This window comes from Perca fluviatilis, chromosome 23 (assembly GCF_010015445.1).
Source record: "Perca fluviatilis chromosome 23, GENO_Pfluv_1.0, whole genome shotgun sequence".
NCBI lineage: Eukaryota > Metazoa > Chordata > Actinopteri > Perciformes > Percidae > Perca > Perca fluviatilis.
In genome coordinates, this window is record NC_053134.1 from 16,833,047 (window position 1) to 16,854,909 (window position 21,863).

A 21,863-nucleotide genomic window follows, 5' to 3' on the forward strand; every position below is an offset into this window, starting at 1 on the left:
GCAGTGTGTTTAGTGATTTTGGCCGTAATTCTAAGTCAATAAAGTGTGTTCAGTCGGGTAATTCTAAACCGAGGAAGTGTGTCTGTATGTCGGGTGGAGAGGACAGCAGAGGTTGTTGTCTTTTTAGCGGTTCCTACCGTACTTCTAAGCCAAAAAAGTGTGCGTGTTAGTTGGGTACAGAGCACGGGCTTTTACGATTAACCTGCTGGATTCGCTTCAGAAGAAAATCATTAATCCACAAAATAAACCTTGGCTTAACCCCAAGATCCATCAGCTTGCCCACCAGCAGATGAGGCTGAATAGTGTTAAAAGCACTGCTAAAATTAACAAACAATCTTCACCAAGCTGTTGGCTTGCCTTATACTGTACTATATTCGGATCTCAGCACAAAGCAGCTACATGCTGTGTCAGTTCTCCAAAGTAACAACAATGAAAAGATGTTTTATCTCCAGCCAAATAACACTTTGAGGTGGAACCATTAATATAATAAATCCATTGGTGGAACTAATTGTATTTTCAATTTCTGTCCTTGAATGTAACGGATTACGAGGAGTACTTGAAGGCAGCATTCCTCTCCAGGTGTAACTCATTTTCTGCCTCCAACAATAGAACTGACAGTCATAGACAAGACATGTGGGCACATGATGGGCAGGGCCGAATCAAGTGTGCTTTTTGGTTGGGGTAGGATGATTGAACTTGTCTCTGTCTGGATGTGAAAGGATCATACCTGAATTTGTTGCTAATCCCATCTCTTCCTCAGGATTATACAGGAGGTAAGATCAGAGCATGACCTCTGGGTGCATGGCAGCAAACAGGTCAGTTATATGTTGCATTGTATTTGGCATTCAAGTACAGTTCATATTTTAGAGTTTTTAATTAAACTTAAAAGTTGATCAATTTACAGTGAATTCTGGTGACTGAAATAAATAAACCACCTCAGCATGATCTATCAGCTAGCTGTTACTCATACAAAGTCATGAATGCTGAAATAAATATGCTCAGATGTTGCCCAAGTAGACTCTTAAAGCTTTTATGATGGCTTTTCTTTGATGTGTTCTGATCTGAGCAGTGCACATGCTGGTGAAGAAGGTGCTAAGCTCGCCCCTGAGACTGCTGTGTTGGTACAGCAGCATGCTGTGGGCTTTGACTTAATGCTGCCTAATGCCGAAACCAGCACCCTCAACATTCCTGCCGCTGTCAGACTGTGTGTTATTTCACAGTTCCAGCCAGACGGGGACTGACCGCATGCATTTAAGCAAATACACATTTAATACCCCAGCCATTGCAACCCTCATACACTGTGAATTCTTTCTGGGTTTCCAGTTGGTGCTTTTTTTTTCAACCAGATGGTCTTCTTCCATTTCTCAGTTTTTTTGTCTTTCCCTGTACTTTCTCCTCTTCACATTTCTCTTTCCTCATCCTTTTGACGTCAGCTGCTCAATCTAATGACAAAAGTAAAAACCACACAGGGACTCCAGGCACCGCAATGTTTGAATTTGAGTATGCATGTAACAGAATTTAAACAGAAGCATGACTTTGGACAGTAACCACATACAGTGAAAGTGTAAATATATATCGTGCAGAGATTGAATGTGCAGCTGGCCCTTTGAAATGACTGGGGGACAGGACCGTAGCCAGGCAGGAGGGAAGGTGGAACTGGGATGTTTTCTTCGTCCCAACATCACCCATTCAACATGTATATTCTATCAAAATATTATAAAAAAATCTGGAATAAACTTGTTTTAATGAGTAGGACTGTTTAAAAAGCAAGAAGACAGACTCCTGAGACCTATTCATTGTTATAAAAATGTTCCCTGACCAGCAGCTGACGACAAAAATAGCCCATCTGAATATGGGTCCCAGCTCATTGATTTACTGTGAGTACGGTGAGGTGAGCCAAACCCATTGTCTGGAGGATAAGCTCCACACCTGTTCAAAAGCACACTTTATTATTCTTAAAAATAGACACTCGCTCTCCCCCAGTGTTCAGCTGAGTGACACCGATTTTTATGATCTTGTGATTTATAAGCTCATGGAAAAAATCGGGGTCCAAGTGTTGTTCTAACATGTAATTGATACAATGTATTTATTTATAGGGGATACCAAAGCCTTATTAAATCCATTTCTGTAACTTTAACCTTGATCCCAAACACCCTAATGTTGTTGCTTTTTAAAGTTAAGGAGGCTACTTAAAAAAAAAAAAAAATTAAGATCAGGAGTTATAATGGGAAAGATTCTGTATGAAATGCATATGAACCTACTTGTGAGAAGCAGATTAAAGGAATAGTTTGACACTTTGGGAAATTTGCTTATTCGCTTTCTTGCGCAGAGTTTGATGAGAAGATGAATGCCACTCTTGTGTCTGTCTGTCCGAATATAAAAGTATAATCAGGAATACGTGGTTAGCTTAGCAAAAAGACTCCCAACAGGCAGAAACCGCTAGCAAGGCTCTGTCCAAAGGTAGAAAAAATCTGCCTACCAGCAACTCTAAAGCTCACTAAATAACATGTTATATATTGTTTGTTCGATCTGAACAAATTAAAATTTTAAAATGACAAGGGATGGTTTTACAGGGTTTATGTGCTGGACTTTTTCTTAGGTAGGAACAGGGACTTCCTGCCAATTTCCCACAATATTGAGACTGGTCCAAAACAGAGCAGATATCCTGACTTTTAGTCTAGAGTATGGATCAAGCTCCAAAAACGATGGTTCCTGCATTTCCCATAATGCAAGTCACTAGGTCATCAGGGTTCTTTTTTCCCGAATTTAGAAAGCTCCTCCAGAGCCATTTTACAATTGTTTTCAAAGGTTGAGTAAGACTCCTCATGACAAGTAAACTGATCTTCATGTGTAAAATTGATGGCATGGCCTTTTAGAGAGATAAGGGTTTGAAACTGCAATCAGATCAAATTGTTTCGCTTCTGAAAGTATAAGCATTGACAACATGAATATCATATAAAATCACACTTGTTTTGATGGACATTTCTCGCAGCGTACCATTTCAAAGCCTTCTAAGCACCAGGAAAATTGTTTGAGTGTACATATCTGAGCCAATATGATATGCGTAGCTTCAGATGTCCCTGAAGGACTCGTGCTGGTAGTTTCAGTGCTGTTCAGACTCCAGTCGGCTGCCTGCAGCCTTGATCATTGCCAAGAGGAAATGGCTGAGGATTTAGGCCTGGAGCTGTTTAAAGCCCTGCGCCTCTGCTTTCAGTGCCCATGGTGGAATCATTTCAAATTCTACAATTGCTCCAATCTCTCAGCGTGTAGCCAAGGTTTCTTTTCTACTTTTTTTGTAGTAGGTTTTGGTTTAGTTGTTTGTACATATGACAAAAGCATTGAAAGGAGTAGAAAAGAAGAGAGATACAAACCATCTGTTGGAAATAAATCGCAAGGGCTTGTAAAAACATTAGAGTCGATAAGACAAAATATCAAGAAGACAACACAAATCAGAGCAAGAAAAACATATATAACCAGCCCTTATTATATTGAGCCCAAGAGAATTAAGCCTGGCGTGTCTGTGTGTGTGTGTGTGTCAGTTCGACGGCTGCATTAAAACTCCTTTTATTATCTCAAAACAAGGAAATCCATTTAAAACGCATGTTATCGTCTGTGCGGTGAACCAAGATGGTGATTCATGATGTGTTGATACATTGTCTGCTTTCCTCTTTGAGGCAGGTAATTGGAATCCGAGATGTCTCAAGAAGAAGAAGTTGTCGAGGAGATGTTGTGAGTACCTTTATTGCATTTTAGTAGCGTCTTTTAAGTTAAATCAACAGACAGATCTGAGGTGATTTCGACCGATGGATCCAAAAGTTCACATCTTCACTTCTTCTCTTTTTCAGTGAGGAAGGCAAGTAAGGGTTTGAGAGCTTTCACTGTGTTTTTGAAAGCAAAATTGTCACTTTCAAGCTTCTGTTGCTAGACGTAGCTGACCTTATTATGTCTGCACAGAGGAAGAAACCCAGCAAGAGGAAGGTAAAGGCTCCTGCATGGCTTCATGTGTGTATCGTCATGCGTGTGTTTCTGGTGTGTCTGCCTGCTCCTGTCAGTGATAGTCTGTTTTCTTTTTCTTATTGGTATAATATAACAAGAGTAAAACAATCAGAATGTACAGACATTAAGACAGGACAGTGAAGGTGTGGGAGGCTAATTTATTTTATCGAGTTAACTGTAAGATACGTTGTGGTGGTGTACATGAAGTGAGGTTTGGTTGGGTAAGTGTGTACCCAGGGTCAGGACTACAAGGAGTTAATAAGTGGTGACCAAACAAAGTTGGTTTCTGTGGTTAGATTTTTGATGGAGGCAGACATGTTTTCCATAGAAATGTAGTGAATTAACAGTTATTTTTTGTGTGTGTGTGTGTTTGTGTGTCTCTGTGTGTGTTTTTCTCTGTTTGAACGTTAACACTTTATTTGCCAACACAGTTCTGTCTAATTATCTGAATTATCTCCATTCCATTTTTTTTTTTGTCATTAAAGTATTTATTTTTCAGCAAATAATACAACCAACTTACAAATGAAAGCAAAACAAAACACAAAAAGGCAGTTGAAACTAAACTTAAAAGGACAACACCCCTCTGTACCACTATGTTGCTTGTAATCATACCACCTGTGATGTGTTACAACACATGCTTAATGTATCAGACCCTTAATATATGAAAAGAAATAGTCCCACACTAAATGGAACTTCCCTTTAACATTGTTCTTCCTGGCAATCAAATATTCCTATGATGCAGTCTCTGTTATAAGTTGAGTCCAATCTGTGAGCCTCGGCGTGCACGTGCTTTTCCAGTTCCTCAGTATTATCCTTGCTGCAGAGATGAGGCCTGCGGTTATTAGCGCATGCTGCCCTTTGTTGATTCCTCGTGGCAAAAGTGTGCCATCTCCCAGGAGACAGAACAGTGGAGATTCCGGTAACCTTTGACCCAACCAATCTCCCGGTTTCCTTAATACTTCTTTCCAGAAAGGTAATACCACAGGACATTCCCAAAAGGAATGTAGAAATGTACCATTTCCACCCTTACATTTCCAACACCTTTTATCTTCTACTAAGCCCATTCTGAAAAGTTTCATAGGAGTATAGTAGTATCTATGTATGATTTTTGTAATGAGTAAATTTGCTTCTAATATCCCTAGTGGCCCACCCAACCTTGGAAACTATATCATGCCATTTCTCCTTACCTATTTCACACTCTAAATCTCTTTGCCAATTATCTCCATTCCATTTTTAGCACTGCAATGTTTGATTCATATAATTCTGTACTGACAAATATTGCATGAAAGGTTTTCTAAAGTGGCTGCCAAGTCATCATTCTGATCGAATTGTATATATGATTAAAATACATATATTGCGTTTCATTTTTTTTTCTTCTTATTATAATGCATATCCATAAAAATAATAATAATATAATATAATCCATAAAAACCTATATTGAGCATCAGTGGTGAAAAGTGACTATTAACTTAAATTAGATGGTTTGAGTATTTCCATTTTAATGTTTATACTCTTACTTCACTACATTTGAGAGGGAAATATATCTACAGTATATTTGACAGCTTTAGTTTCTAACAATACAGTGTTAAAGGAAGATGAGAAGACATGAAAATGGTATCCATCTTCTCATCTAACTCTTGACAAGAGAATAAGTGAATTTCCCAAAATGCCAAACTATTCCTTTTTAAAGATGACAGGGTTACATTGGTTTTGTCTAGGAGTTGCTAGCAGCTCCACAAGAGATTTTCTGCACTAAACCATACAGCCATACAACCTTCTTTTATTATTGTTAAAAAGTTATACCGTACATATTGTTTATTTATGATATTGTTTCTTTTACATTTATTCTTTATTTCCTTTTTATTATGCACTATCCACCAAGGCAAATTCCTTTTCAATTGTTACTTTGCAGTTAATCCTTTTCTGATACTGGTTTACCTATAAACTTCTCAGATAGTTTGACTAAATAACTGTTAAAGATTTAGCAAGGTACAATTCTCCATAATATTGCACAAAAAGCAAAGATTACAGTCCAAAAAAATCAATACAAATTTCAATATGTGTAGCAGACCTTTAGTTTTGTTTTCCATTAATCATCTCCCAACCCCTCAGATTTATCGTGGGACATTTAGCTGATAATACTTCTGGACTTTAATTAAGTAGGATTTTGAATTTTACTACTGCTGTATTTGTACTTTTACTTAAGTAAAGGATCAGAGTACTACTTACACCCCTGATTAGCAGTGGTGATACAAAATAATTTATATGACAAAGGAAACCGAAAGTATGTTTGTTCCTGTTATGTGTTTTAGATTTTTGCTTTGATTTCTGACACGTTACAAACGGTTCACAGGCTCTGGCTGTGAACCAAGATCACTTTAGCTTTGGTCAGAATGTCAGCGATCAGCATTGGTTTCAGTTCATCCCAAGAGATAATATCACAGTGCTCAGAGTTTGAACCAAATCCCAGCCTCAAGCTGTTTACCTCCGTCTCATTGATCCAATAATCTTGTTCACTCAGTCATGGAGATGCTGAAAGAAGGTTTGTATGACTTATTTTTGTCCGTAAATACTTTTTCTTTACTTTCACTTTTTTGGAACATCATTGTAGTGTACTGTGTGTGTATGGTACCATGTCTTCTTTAGTCATGTCATGCCCAACAATAACAAAATCTGCCTTCAATAATTCTTGTTATATAGATATGGATGTCAAAGTTGAGGTTGAAGTGGAAAAACCTGCACCTCAAGTAGAAGGTAATTCTCCTTTAAATATTATGCGCCATTATAATTCCATCCCTGTTTTTACAGAGCATAATGTATTTACATAGGAAAAAAAAGCTAAGATTGAATGTTTCACTTGATATTATACTAGTTGTTTGCGTAGTAATCAGTACTGCTCATTGCATGGCTTGTGCCATCATAAATATTACATATATACATATTTTATATCAATAACACACCGACTCGGTATAAACTCCTTTGCTTTCCACCTGCACACTGCAGTAGAATTTCTTTTCACCTCATTTACTTCTGCACTATTAATTTACCTATATCAATATTAGCTTGTTTTTGTTCACTAATATGTTCAGCAGCCAAGGAGCCGCTTGCTGAGTTAGTATTTGATGAATTCATTCCAAAATGAATTTGTAAAAATTGTGAAATCTACTCAGACAAAATAATTGTTTGCATGCAAGTAAAACTGAGCACTGATTATTGTTGAGATCGTAGCTGTTTTCATGCATTTACTGACAGAATATTGACATTTTAGAGTTTTAACATGACTGAAACATTTCAGTTAATGATGTGCAAATTAAGACATCTCACTTTTTTTTTATATCAAATCATATGTACTGTGCATGTCTTGCTTATTTTATGAGTGCAAAGAAAGGTTATCATGTAATAGTTTCAGCATTTCCCCGGACAATTGTAAACATTGTTTGACAATGTGACACATCTAATTATATTTTCATTATTTTACTCCACCTTAGAACCTCCTACGGCAGAAGGTAAATACCTTTTTTCTACTTTTATGTTCTATTCTAATATAATATATACAATATGTATTTTTCAATGGCTTAAGTGTTCTGTTCGATGGTCCAGCGCCAACAAATATATTGTATACAACGATGAGTCAAGCCAATTTTGTTTTAAACTAAGCCATCTCTTATCTTCTTCAGTGTATTTTGATGAATCATTAGGTGACTCATTGTGTCTAAGCCACGTCATGAACATTTACTGATTAACTATTCTCCATTTCTTGCATTGATTACGATCACTGCCACTAATCAACTGCCTGTTCACCTTACTTTCACAAAGAGCCTGCAGAAGAAGGTGAAGCAAAGTCTCTCTGTTTAAACTTGCATGCATGGTGTGACTAAATAACAAAATATTGTTCTGATTTGTGCATCCCAGCATGTTTGACAGTCATTTAGCTGGGGCAAGAAGACCTTAGTTCTGAGATATATGTGGGAAATAGTAATAGTAACTTTCAATCTTTTCAATTCCCTGTAACGGATGAATTCAAATGTGGTGTAATATTTTCCCTTACGCCTCAATATTTATTCTGATAACACACTTTTGCAAAATATATGCCTCCATTGTCTGAAAGTAAAGCTAAGCTTTCATGGCTTGAGCCCCTCGAGTACTTGCAACAACCCAATATGACAAGGCATACAGAAACTGTTTTGACTTTCTATTTCTCCTTCAGACAGGCAAAAAAGTTTTTCATGTCAAAACATATGAAGTACATATCTTACCTGAGTGATAGAGTATTTCCAAATAATAAATTAAACATATCTCTGCCAGCTGATGCACTAACATGTCCCTATGTCCGGATGTCTGGAAAACAGCACTGTACAACACAGGATTCAGACAGTTCATACGTTTTTTTTATAACAAAAGGGATTATTGACTTAGTAGTATGAACAGAATTTAGCAAGATTTCTTGTTCTAGTACTTTTGTTTGTTGAGTGTGTGTGTTGAGTGCGTGAACACTGTCATTTTAATCTACTGAAGATCAAACTGTTTGACATATCAGTAGTGAATTTTAAACTGGAAAAACTAAACATATAAAACAAATATAACTTATTATTATAACTTAAAAATATAAACGAGTTTGATTGTAACGGATTATCCTTTCTTTATTATAATAGATGACTCCAAACCCAAACCAAAGTAAGTATTTTGTCAAGTAATTTTTAATCTGTATACATCAACCAACTAGTGGTTAACTTGTCATTTGAAGTTCTTATTCTAAACCATATATGTTATTTTAGGGCATTTGTTCCGGTTATAGCTGTGCCGAAGATACCCGATGGGGACAAAGTCGACTTTGATGTAAGTGATTAATTCGAAATATAAGCACAATTACTTGTAATAATTTGTCTGTGGAGGTGTTTGCGTTTTGTCATTGTATTGTGCTGACTGAAAATGCAGCCACTGAAGGTCCTCATAAGTATGTTAATACAAACTATGTGTCTTTAACTGCAGGACATCCACAGGAAGCGTCAGGAGAAGGATCTGACCGAGCTGACGTCTCTGATCGAGGCCCACTTCATTCAGAGGAAGAAGGACGAGGAGGAGCTCATTGCTCTCGTTAACAGGATCGTAAGTTTTTCAGGAAAGCGTGCCAGATCAGGAGTGTTGCACTACCCAGCAAACACTGTGTGTGTGTGTGTGTGTGTGTGTGTGTGTGTGTGTGCGCGTGTGCGTGTGCGTGTGCGCAGGAGAAGCGTCGCACTGAGAGGGCTGAACAGCAGAGGATCCGTTCTGAGCAGGAGAAGGAGAGGCAGGCTCGTGTTGTTGTGAGTCAGTCTGCTCATCACATCTGTTTCAGGACATGACCCCACATATAATAATTAAAGAATTTCCTGTAACAAATAACTGACTGACTCTCTAGTTTCACCTTGCTTCCTTAATACAATTAAGATGTCAGGCCTGCTGTGGAATCTTCCCTGATGAATATACATTCTTAAACAACAGAGAGCCAATACTCTTTCCTTGTTCTTTTCTCTAGCTTTGCCATTTCTGCTTTGACATACAGTACTGTGCAAAAGTCTTAGGCAGGTGTGTAAAAAATGCTGTAAACTAAGAATGCTTTCAAAAATTTAAATAATGATTGATTATTTTTATCAATGTACAAAATTCAAAGTGAGCGACCAAAAAAACATCTAATCACATCAATATTTGGTGTTACTAACCTTTGCCTTCAATACAGCATCAATTCTTATAGGTACACTTGCAAAAAGTCAGGGAACATTGAGGGTCGTAGACGCAGTGGTCGGCCAAGGAAACTTAGTGCAGCAGATGAAAAACCCCATCAGGCTTATTTCCCTTCGAAATCAGAAGATGTCCAGCAGTGCTATCAGCTCAGAACTGGCAGAAACCAGTGGGACCCAGGTACAGCCATCTATTGTCCGGAGAAGTCTGGCCAGAAGTGGTCTTCATGGAAGAGTTGCAGCCAAAAAGCCATACCTCCGACATTGAAACAAGTGTCTGGGATAGCGTGAAGAGACAGAAGGATTTGAGGAAGCCTACGTCCACAGACGATCTGTGGTTAGTTCTCCAAGATGTTTGGAACAACCTACCTGCTGAGTTCCTTCAAAAACTGTGTGCAAGTGTACCTAGAAGAATTGATGCTGTCTTGAAGGTAAAGAGTGGTCACACCAAATATTGATTTGATTTAGATTTCTCTTCTGTTCATTCTCTGCATTTTGTTAATTGTTGAAAATAAACTATTAACACTTCCATTTTTGAAAGCATTCTTAGTTTACAGCATTTTTTCATACCTGCCTAAAACTTTTGCACAGTACTGTATATAAATACTGGCCCCTGGTGCTTTACAGTATGAGTGTACTTGGTGCAGTTTACTGATGTCATATTACACAATTGCCAGCTCAGATGACATAGATTTTGATCAGCTTGAAGTCTTAGCCTTTGGGGGACTAATTTCTTCATGTCGTCTGTGGCAAATAATTCAGCATACTTTTCATTAAAGCTGCTATAATCAACATTTTTATAATAACAATGGGTCAAATGATGTAATTTGAGTGGAGTCGCTCATAGTTATGTACCTACAGGGAATTAAAAACCAACTCTGCATCTCCCATCAGCTCTACTGATCTTAATAGCACATTTTAGCTCATTGTTTTGTTTACCTTCAACTTTAGCGTCACCATTTTGTTTCATCGTCACGCGTGTCTGTGTTTCTTTCTCCTGTAACCATCATGTGCAATCGGTACAGGAAGAAAAGGAGAGGAAGGAGCTGGAGGAGGCACGTAAGAAGCAGGATGATGATGCCAAGAAGAAGAAGGCTCTGACAAACATCACTCAGCAGTATGGTGGTGTCCAACAGAGGGTCAGTCATCACACATTGATACACAGGAAAACTGTTTCTCAGAGTCAATGACATGCAAACAACCCTCGCTGAGATAAATGACCGAAGACAAAGACTGTTATAATAGGACAAACTTTGTGGCCTCTTTGATATTTTCATTCTTGTATTCATTCAACACTTCCACTTGGATTATCCAGCAAGAAGGAAAGAAGGGAGCCAAGAAGCAGACGGAGAGAGAGAAGAAAAAGAAGATCCTGGCTGACAGAAGGAAGCCTCTCAACATCGACCATCTCACTGAGGACAAAGTGAAGTAAGGATACTATGTTTTTACTAGCAGTCACTGTTCACTGTAGACAGGCTAATATCCACATCTACGGCCTGATGCAGGAGATTTGTTTGTTGATAAACTGCCATCTTAACCATTCTCTATATAATTTTTATAGTTTTACAGTTTTTTATGGCCTTTTTAGTTTTCTGTTTCTGAAATACTCTGGTTTTTGCTCTAAAGGGAGAAGTCCAATGAGTTGTGGCAGTGGCTGATGACGCTGGAGGCTGAGAAGTTTGACCTCACCGAGAAACTGAAGAGACAGAAATATGAGGTAAGTACTTTGCCTCAATGTACTTACATTATTACCTCAATGAAATCAATCTGGTTAAAAAAAAGAAAACAGTAACAACATTTATAAAGGATTACTTTGACATTCTGCAAACTAAGCTTATTTGCTTTTTTGAGTTGGGTGCAAAGCAGTAAAAACTGGAAACAGGGAAACGGCTAGCTTGGCTCTGTCCAACAAAATATAACATGTTAACTACTAGGGAGCTTTTAAAGGTGCTGGTTGGTAGATTTTGTTACTTTTGTTTATAGCTAGTAGAGATGTTTATAGCTAGTAGAGATGTTCGGAACCGATACTGGTAACTTGGCCGATACGCAAGTTCAGGTATTTGAATCGGTATCGGGATGCAAAAAATGGTATCGGACCATCTCTAATAGCTAGGCTAGCTGTCTCCCCTTTCCTGTAAGCTAAACTAATGGGCTGCTGGCACCAGCTACATATTTAACACGCTGACATGAGAGGGGTATAACTCTTCTTTTCAAATTCTAGGCTGTAATGTGTTTTATTCAAAGAAAATCCTATGATGTGGCTCTAAAGCCACAGACTACCTACAATATATTTACTACTTAACCTGATTTTATATACTATGTTAATTTAGCACATGGGATAAAATGATAATGACAAACACTGCAAATTGATGGTACATAGCCTAGAGCCCTGAAAAAGGCACAGAATATGAAAGCTGAACAGGTATGTATTATGCAAGGCTGTCCTGAGGGCGCCTGTCTAAAATGAATGTGGCTTGACTTCCAGATCAATGTACTCCAGTCCCGAATCAATGAGCAGCAAAAGTTGTGAGTAACTGTTAATGAGGAGTGTGAACCTCTTGCTTGTTGTGTATTTTTGCTGTCAGTGTGTTGAAGGGCCTAAAACCGATCCTCGGACATTGCAGCAGGAACAAAGCTGGGCGACTACAACGCAGAAGGTGAAACTAGTAGTGTGTGTTGATGGTGTAGCCTGCAAGAAACTGCCATGTGGTTGTTTAATCTAGCAAGAGAAGTCCCAAAAGTCAAGAATTCTATTACTACAGCTAGTCAGTTTTACTTAAATGATGGGAAGAGTAGAGGCGAGTCTCCATCTGCAGAAGATATTCTTTCCCTGCTGAGCTCTTCTTTAGGGCAACATGGTCCACTATTTGGCTCAGCTGGTGACCGCCTCTCTCTGCTTGTTGCTCCTGTGCTTAGCAAGTCCTCCATGTTTGTCCCCCCACAGACCAATCAGCTCCTGGCTTGCATTCAGAACCAGGAAAGGTCAGTAGTAGCCACTTTAAAGCATACTCTCACGTTATATCGGCACTGAGAGTATATTTTAGTTTTCCTAAAAGCTACTGGTGTGGTATTGGGGTGGCTTTTTTCAACATACTATACTATGGCTTATTATGACTTTTTTCAACATACTATACTATGGCTTATTATGACTTTTTTCAACATACTATACTATGACTTATTACTTTTTTCAACATACTATGGCTTTTTTCGACCTACACTATGGCTTTTTTATCACTTTTTTCGACATACTATACTATGGCTTTTTTCGACATACTATTTCTTTTATCACTTTATTCGACATACGATACTATGGCTTTTTTATCACTTCATTCGACATACTATACTATGGCTTTTTTGACATACTATACTATGGCTTTATTACCACTATATTTGACATACTATACTATGGCTTTTTGATCACTTTATTCAACATACTATACTATGGCTTTTTTGTCACTTTTTTGACATACTATACTATGGCTTTTTTCGACATACTATACTATGGCTTTTTTTAATCACTTTTTAGACATACGATACTATGGCTTTTTTCGACATACTATACTATGGCTTTTTTATCACTTTATTCGACATACTATACTATGGCTTTTTTATCACTTTATTCGACATACTATACTATGGCTTTTTTATCACTTTTTGACCTACTATACTATGGCTTTTTTTATCACTTTTTGACACACTATACTATGGCTTTTTTCGACATACTATACTATGGCTTTTTTGTCATTTTATTCAACATACTATACTATGGCTTTTTTTATCACTTTTTTGACATACTATACTATGGCTTTTTCATCACTTTTCGACATACTATACTATGGCTTTTTTATCACTTTATTCGACATACTATACTATGGCTTTTTTTATCACTTTTTTGACATACTATACTATGGCTTTTTTCGACATACTATACTATGGCTTTTTTGACATACTATACTATGGCTCTTTGATCACTTTATTCGACATACTATACTATGGCTTTTTGACATACTATACTATGGCTTTTTTATCATTTTATTCGACATACTAATACTATGGCTTTTTTGTCACTTTTTTGACATACTATACTATGGCTTTTTTCGACATACTATACTATGGCTTTTTTATCACTTTTTTCGACATACTATACTATGGCTTTTTTATCACTTTATTCGACATACTATACTATGGCTTTTTTATCACTTTTTCGACATACTATACTATGGCTTTTTGATCACTTTATTCGACATACTATACTATGGCTTTTTGATCACTTTATTCGACATACTATACTATGGCTTTTTCATCACTTCATTCGACATACTATACTATGGCTTTTTTATCACTTTTTTCGACATACTATACTATGTCTTTTTGATCACTTTATTCGACATACTATACTATGGCTTTTTCATCACTTCATTCAACATACTATACTATGGCTTTTTTTATCACTTTTTTCGATATACTATACTATGGCTTTATTGCCACCATATTTGACATACTATACTATGGCTTTTTATCACTTCATTCGACATACTATACTATGGCTTTTTTATCACTTTTTCGACATACTATACTATGGCTTTTTTATCACTTTTATTCAACATACTATACTATGGCTTTTTTGTCATTTTATTCAACATACTATACTATGGCTTTTTATCACTTTTTTGACATACTATACTATGGCTTTTTTATCACTTTATTCGACATACTATACTATGGCTTTTTTATCACCTTTTGACATACTATACTATGGCTTTTTTATCACTTTATTCGACATACTATACTATGGCTTTTTTCGACATACTATACTGTGGCTTTTTGATCACTTTATTCGACATACTATACTATGGCTTTTTTATCACTTCATTCGACATACTATACTATGGCTTTTTTATCACTTTTTGACATACTATACTATGGCTTTTTTATCACTTTTTTGACCTACTATACTATGGCTTTTTTTTTTTTTTTTACTATTTGCTATTCACTAATATGGCTTTTTCACTTTTTACCTATATGCTTTTTTCCTTTTGACATACTATACTATGGCTTTTTGCCTTTTATTCGACATACTATACTATGGCTTTTTATCACTTTTTGATAGCATACTATGACTTTTTTTTTTTTCGATACTATACTATGGCTTTTTTATCACTTTCTAATACTATGCTTTTTCACTTTTTTCGACATACTATACTATGGCTTTTTTTATCACTTTTTTCGACATACTATACTATGGCTTTATTATCACTATATTTGACATACTATACTATGGCTTTTTTCGACATACTATATTATGACTTAATTTCGACATACTATACTATGGCTTTTTTATCACTTTATTCGACATACTATACTATGGCTTTTTTATCACTTTTTCGACATACTATACTATGGCTTTTTTAGACATACTATACTATGGCTTTTTTATCATTTTGACATACTATACTATGGCTTTTTTCATTTTATTCGACTATACTATACTATGGCTTTTTTTCACTTTTTGACCATACTATACTATGGCTTTTTATCACTTCATTCGACATTCTATACTAAGGCTTTTTTCGATATACTATGCTTGGCTTTTTTATCACTTTTTCGACATTCTATACTATGACTTTATTACCACTATATTTGACATCCTATACTATGGCTTTTCATCTTTTCTCGACATACTCACTAGTGGCTTTTTATCACTTTTATTCGACATACTATACTATGAGCGCTTTTTACGCTTCGATACTATACTATGCACTTACCCTTCGTCATTTTACTACATGGCTTTATTACCCTATATTTGACATAGTATACTTTGGCTTTATCACTTATTGTATACTATACTATGTCTTTTTGATCCCACTTTATTCAGATACTATACTATGTCTTTTTGATCACTTTTATTCGACATAGTATGCTAATACGTTTTCTATGTTTCTATGTTTTGATTGTCTTTTCCCCCCACATTATTAACCTTCCTCCCCCCCCCCTCCTCTACTACCATCTCCTTCATTTTCCTTTCATTCCTCCTTCCTCTTCTTTCCACTTCCATCTTTCCCTCCATATTTCTTCCACTTTTCTCCTTTTATCCTTTTCCACCTTTCTCTTCCTCCTTCTATATTTATTTCCTTTTATTCTTCCTCCATTTCTTTCTCCTTGTCTCCATCGTTTGTCCTTCTTTTCCTTGTGTCCTCCTGCTCTTGCCTTCCTTGTTTCTCCGTTTCTCCTTCTTTCTACCTTCTTATTTTATCTATATGGGTCTTTTGCATACTATCCTTGGCTTTTTTGTCTATACTGTCTTTTACTTCATTTGATCCTTATGCTGTGCCAGCTATCCTTCACTTTTTTTCCTGTTCTGTGTTTTTTAATTTGTTTATTATTTTTGTCCACTTTGTTCACATATACTATACTATGCTTTACCCTTTTTCTCCTATGCTTTTTTCACTTTTTTCTTCCTGTTTTTTATCCTTTGTTGGACATACTATGCTATGCTTTTTATCCTTCATTCATTGTACCTATGCTATGGCTTTTTTTTTATTAGATGCTATTATTGTTTGTTGTTTTTCCTTTTATTTTTTTTTGTGGGTTTTTCTTTTTTATTTATATCATATCTTTTAAATTCTTTTTGCATTTGCTCTATGCTATGCTTTTATCCTTTTTCTTTCATTACTATTTTGTGTATATTTATACTTACCTTTTACTTTTTTGATATACTTATTTAAATATATTACTTTTTGTCTTTATACCCTTACTTCTTTTTTTACACTGTGGTACTATGCTTTTATACGTTATACTATACTATGCTTTTATCCATTATTCAAACTACTATGCTATGGCTTTTTGTTCTTTTGAATCTATGCTATGAGCGCTTGCTCTTTTACTTCTTCTAGCCCTTCCTACTATCTTCCTTCATACTATACTAGCTTTATCCTTTCTGACTTATACTATCTTACCCTTTTCACATACTATACTATGCGCTTTCACTTATTCAACTACTTCTATCTTTTTTTATCCTTTTGACTACTATACTATGGCTTTATCATTTTTCTAACATATACTATGGCTGATATGTTTGAATACTATACTATGCTCTTTGATCTTAATCTATGCTAGCTTTTCCTTGCATACTATGTTTTCGCTTCTTTTTTCCTCTTTTCTTTTTTCACTTTTTTGACATGCTATGCTATGGCTTTTATCCCCTCATTCCATACTATGCTATTGGCTTTTTTTATCCTTTATTACTTTATACTATGGCTTTTTTATCCCTCTCCTTCACATACTATACTATGCGCTTTTTACCACTTATTTGTCTATGGGTCTTTTTTTTATACTATACTATGCTTTTTTTATCCTTTATTTCATATGCTTATGCTATGGCTTTTTTGTCCGCTATAATTACATACTATGCTATGAGCTTTTTGCCACTTTATTCAACATACTTATGCCTATGAGCTTTTTTATCACTTTTAGACATCTATACTATGGCTTTTTATCACTTTATTCAACCATACTATACTATGGCTTTTTTATCCTTTATTAGACGTCACTATGCTTGGCTTTTTTTTTTATCACTTTTTGACGTACTATGCTATTACCACCACTATATACTTGTGTGACATACTATACTATGAGCTCTTTGATCCTTTATTAGACATGCTATACATATGGCTTTTCATCCGCTGACATACTATGCTATGAGCTTTTTTTTATCACTTTTTAGACATACTAATACTAATGACTTTATTGTCACTATATTTGACGTGCTATGCTATGGCTTTTGATCCTTTATTCGGTACTATGCTATGGCTTTTTACTTTTATCGACATGCTATGCTATGAGCTTTTTTATCACTTTGATTCGACATGCTAATACTATGGCTTTATTGTCTACCTTATTAGACATGCTATGCTATGGCTTTTTATCCTTTGATAGACATACTATACTATGGCTTTTTATCGGCTTTTTTTAGACATACTATACTATGGCTTTATTGCCACTATATTTGACATACTATACTGACTGTGATCACTTCGTTCGACATACTAATACTATGAAGCTTTTCATCATTTTATTCAGACATGCTATGGTATGGCTTTTTTTTTTTGTCACTTTTTTGACATACTATGCTATGGCTTTTTTTATCACTTTATTCACGACGCGCCACTATACTATGAGCTTTATTGCCATATTTGACGCTACTATGCATGAGCTTTTTTATCCTTTTGACATACTATACTATGAGCTTTATTACCACAATATTTGACATACTATACTATGGCTTTTTGATCACTTTGTCGACATACTATACTATGGCTTTTTATCACTTTTGACATACTATACTATGGCTTTTTATCCTTTTTATCACTTTTTCGACATACTATACTATGGCTTTTTGCCACTATATTTTACATACTGTACTATGGCTTTTTATCACTTTTAGACATACTATACATATGGCTTTTTGATCACTTTATTCAACATACTATACTATGGCTTTTCATCTCTTTTTTATTTATACTATACTATGGCTTTTTAGCTACTTTATTCATACTAACTATAGCTTTTAGCACTTTATTAGACATACTATACTATGGCTTTTTGCTTTATTAGAATATACTATACTATGGCTTTTTTATCCTTTTTTCTGATATACTATACTATGGCTTTACCACTTTTCGACATACTATACTATGGCTTTTTTAGCACTTTATTCGACATACTATACTATGGCTTTTTTATCACTTTTTTGACATACTATACTATGGTTTTATCACTTTTTTATCACTTTTTTCAACATACTATACTATGGCTTTTTTGCCACTATATTTGACATACTGTACTATGGCTTTTTATCACTTTTTTGACATACTATACTATGGCTTTTTTATCACTTTATTCGACATACTATACTATGGCTTTTTTATCACTTTATTCGGCATACTATGGCTTTTTTCGACATACTATACTATGGCTTTTTTCATCACTTCATTCGACATACTATACTATGGCTTTTTTATCACTTTTCTGACATACTATACTATGGCTTTATTACCACTATATTTAACATACTATACTATGGCTTTTTGATCACTTTATTCGACATACTATACTATGGCTTTTTGATCACTTTATTCGACATACTATACTATGGCTTTTTCATCACCTTATTCGACATACTATACTATGGCTTTTTTATCACATTTTTGACATACTATACTATGGCTTTTTTCGACATACTATACTATGGCTTTTTTATCACTTTATTCGACATACTATACTAAGGCTTTTTTATCATTTTATTCGACATACTATAGTATGGCTTTTTTTGTCACTTTTTTGACATACTATACTATGGCTTTTTTATCACTTCATTCGATATACTATACTAAGGCTTTTTCGATATACTATACCATGGCTTTTTTATCACTTTTTTCGACATTCTATACTATGACTTTATTACCACTATATTTGACATCCTATACTATGGCTTTTTCATCTCTTTTTTCGACATACTATACTATGGCTTTTTTAGCACTTTATTCGACATACTATACTATGGCTTTTTTATCACTTTTCTGACATACTATACTATGGCTTTATTACCACTTTTCTGACATACTATACTATGGCTTTATTACCACTATATTTGACATACTATACTATGGCTTTATTGCCACTTTATTCGACATAGTATACTATGGCTTTTTTATCACTTTTTTCGACATACTATACTATGGCTTTTTGATCGCTTTATTCGACATACTATACTATGGCTTTTTGATCACTTTATTCGACATACTATACTATGGCTTTTTGATCACTTTATTCGACATACTATACTATGGCTTTTTCATCACTTCATTCAACATACTATACTATGGCTTTTTTATCACTTTTTTGACATACTATACTATGGCTTTTTGATCACTTTATTCGACATACTATACTATGGCTTTTTCATCACTTCATTCAACATACTATACTATGGCTTTTTTATCACTTTTTTCGACATACTATACTATGGCTTTATTGCCACCATATTTGACATACTATACTATGGCTTTTTTATCACTTTTTTCGACATACTATAGCTTTTTTATCACTTCATTCGACATACTATACTATTGCTTTTTTATTACTTATTATACTATGACCTTTGTATGAAGTAATTGAATCATGACATTAGATTTTATTCATCTTAATTGTCAGTGCACAACAAAATGCAGTTCAACATTACAACATTACTTTTCAAGTTTTAAGTTCAACAGTTAAAAAAGCTGTAAAGTGCAAAGTTATATTCAGAAAACACCGTATGAGCATCATAAACATTAAGTTCATATATACATGTTAATAGTTTTACAGTATGAACACCGTAAGCAGTTCAGTTATAAGTATATAACATATAGTCAGTGTAAATACAGGTCATACTAACAGTACACTAAATACAGAATAAAGGTGACAGCTGAGGGGAAGAAGCTGTTCCTCAGCCTGCTGTTCCTGGAATGAAGAGTCCTGTAGCATCTCGCAGTTTTCACCACCCAGTTGTCATGTCCATGTCATACCATGGTGCAAAATATCACAAAAAATATTCCATAAAAAGTCTGAAGTCATAGCATGGTACATCGAATATACAGTAGTCGCAAAAAGCTAAAGTATAGTATGTCGGAAAAAGTGATAAAAAATCCATAGTATGGCTCACCCAGTAGAGTGTGCGCCCCATGTAGGCTGAGTCCATGCCAGCGGCTCGGATTTGAATGTGACCTGCAGCCCTTTGCTGCATGTCATCCCTCCTGTCTCTCCCCTTTCCTGTCTTAGAGCTATCCTGTCAATTAAAGGCCATACAAAGCCCCAAAAATAAGTATGTCGAAAAAGTCATAGTATAGTCCAATAATCATTTAAAACAAATCATAAAAATTAATATTACAGAATGTTGAAAATATCAGTCATAGTATTTCTAAAATAGTCATATTAAAAAAAAAAATTAATTAAAAGTCACAGTATAGTAGGCTATGTTGAATAAAGTGAAAAAGCCATAGTATAGTATGTTGAAAAAAATCATAGTATGTCAGGAAAATGTTTTAATATGTCAAAGTCAGTGTAGTATGTTGAAAAATCATGGTCAGTATAGTAGTCAGAACAAATCATAAATGTTTTGTTATAGTAGGCTGTGTCGAAAGTCATAGTATGTCAAAGTCATGAAAACGTCATAGTAAAGTATTTCAAAATAGTCATAAAAAAAAAAGCCATGTGGTATGTTAAAAACAATCATTGTATGTCGGAAAAAGTCAGTTAAGTTTGTGAAAATGTAAATGTTTTAGCATACAACCTGTTTTGTACAAATGTACATATTGAAAACTGTGTTTACGACTTAAATACTCTTTAAGGGATTTAGTACTTTAAGATCCTATGTTTTAGACAGCCATGGAAAAGATCAACTCAGTCGTATAAAGTCAGTTATTTTAAGACATGCCCACAGTATATGATTTTTTTTTCTAATGTAAACCAATCTGAACCAACCCACCTTGAGAAAGTCTTAAAGTTACATCAACATTTTAAGGCCGAAAGCCAGACAGCTGTTTTAAACCAGATGGTTAAAGTTCACACTCTGCTTTTCATATCAAATATCTGGTTAAACTGAATGTATCCGATGTTATGGCCGAAGTTAAAAAAGAGAATAAAGGTAAGGCTGCTGCTTAGGACGCAATCTGCTAGCTGTGTAAAGTTGTGTGCTTTGCCCTTTTCTAATAGCATGATGCTTTGGTGTTTGTGCTCTCCGTTTCAGTTTCTTAATGAATACCACTTTGACTATTTTATATAGTAGCTTGTTAACATTTTAGGACTTGGGCAAAGAAAAAGGGTTTTGTAAAAATGTTTATTTTTTTTAAACCATGTCAAATTGGGATAATTTGATTTTTGATGTCTGTATGTAGAAATTAAGTAATTACTATAAAGATTACTGATTTTTGTCTCATTCCACAGTGCCAAAGGAAGAGGCAAGGCCAAGGGCAGGGTGAGATAAATGTAAACATCAGCAAGAGTTCTCCTAGGAAGCATCTGAAAATGAGCAGCAGTATTTACTTCCGTGACATTGTGTGCTTAAACAATAATAAAAGATCTTGCTTTTAAGCTCAGCAGTGCTTGTTTGCA

General features: G+C 35.1%; 1 protein-coding gene across 1 annotated transcript; it reads left to right on the plus strand.

Annotated features, from left to right (window-relative positions):
* The first annotated feature begins 617 nt into the window (after positions 1-617).
* Positions 618-21,828, plus strand: tnnt2e (troponin T2e, cardiac). Its single transcript, XM_039791735.1, has 16 exons — positions 618-681; positions 761-815; positions 3,675-3,729; positions 6,697-6,750; positions 7,485-7,502; positions 7,813-7,827; positions 8,649-8,670; positions 8,772-8,832; positions 8,986-9,102; positions 9,222-9,299; positions 10,739-10,852; positions 11,029-11,141; positions 11,340-11,430; positions 12,299-12,370; positions 12,658-12,695; positions 21,696-21,828. The coding sequence occupies exons 1-16, from the start codon at positions 632-634 to the stop codon at positions 21,733-21,735; spliced, it is 993 nt and encodes a 330-aa protein (XP_039647669.1). The 5' UTR covers positions 618-631; the 3' UTR covers positions 21,736-21,828.
* Positions 21,829-21,863: the final 35 nt, after the last annotated feature.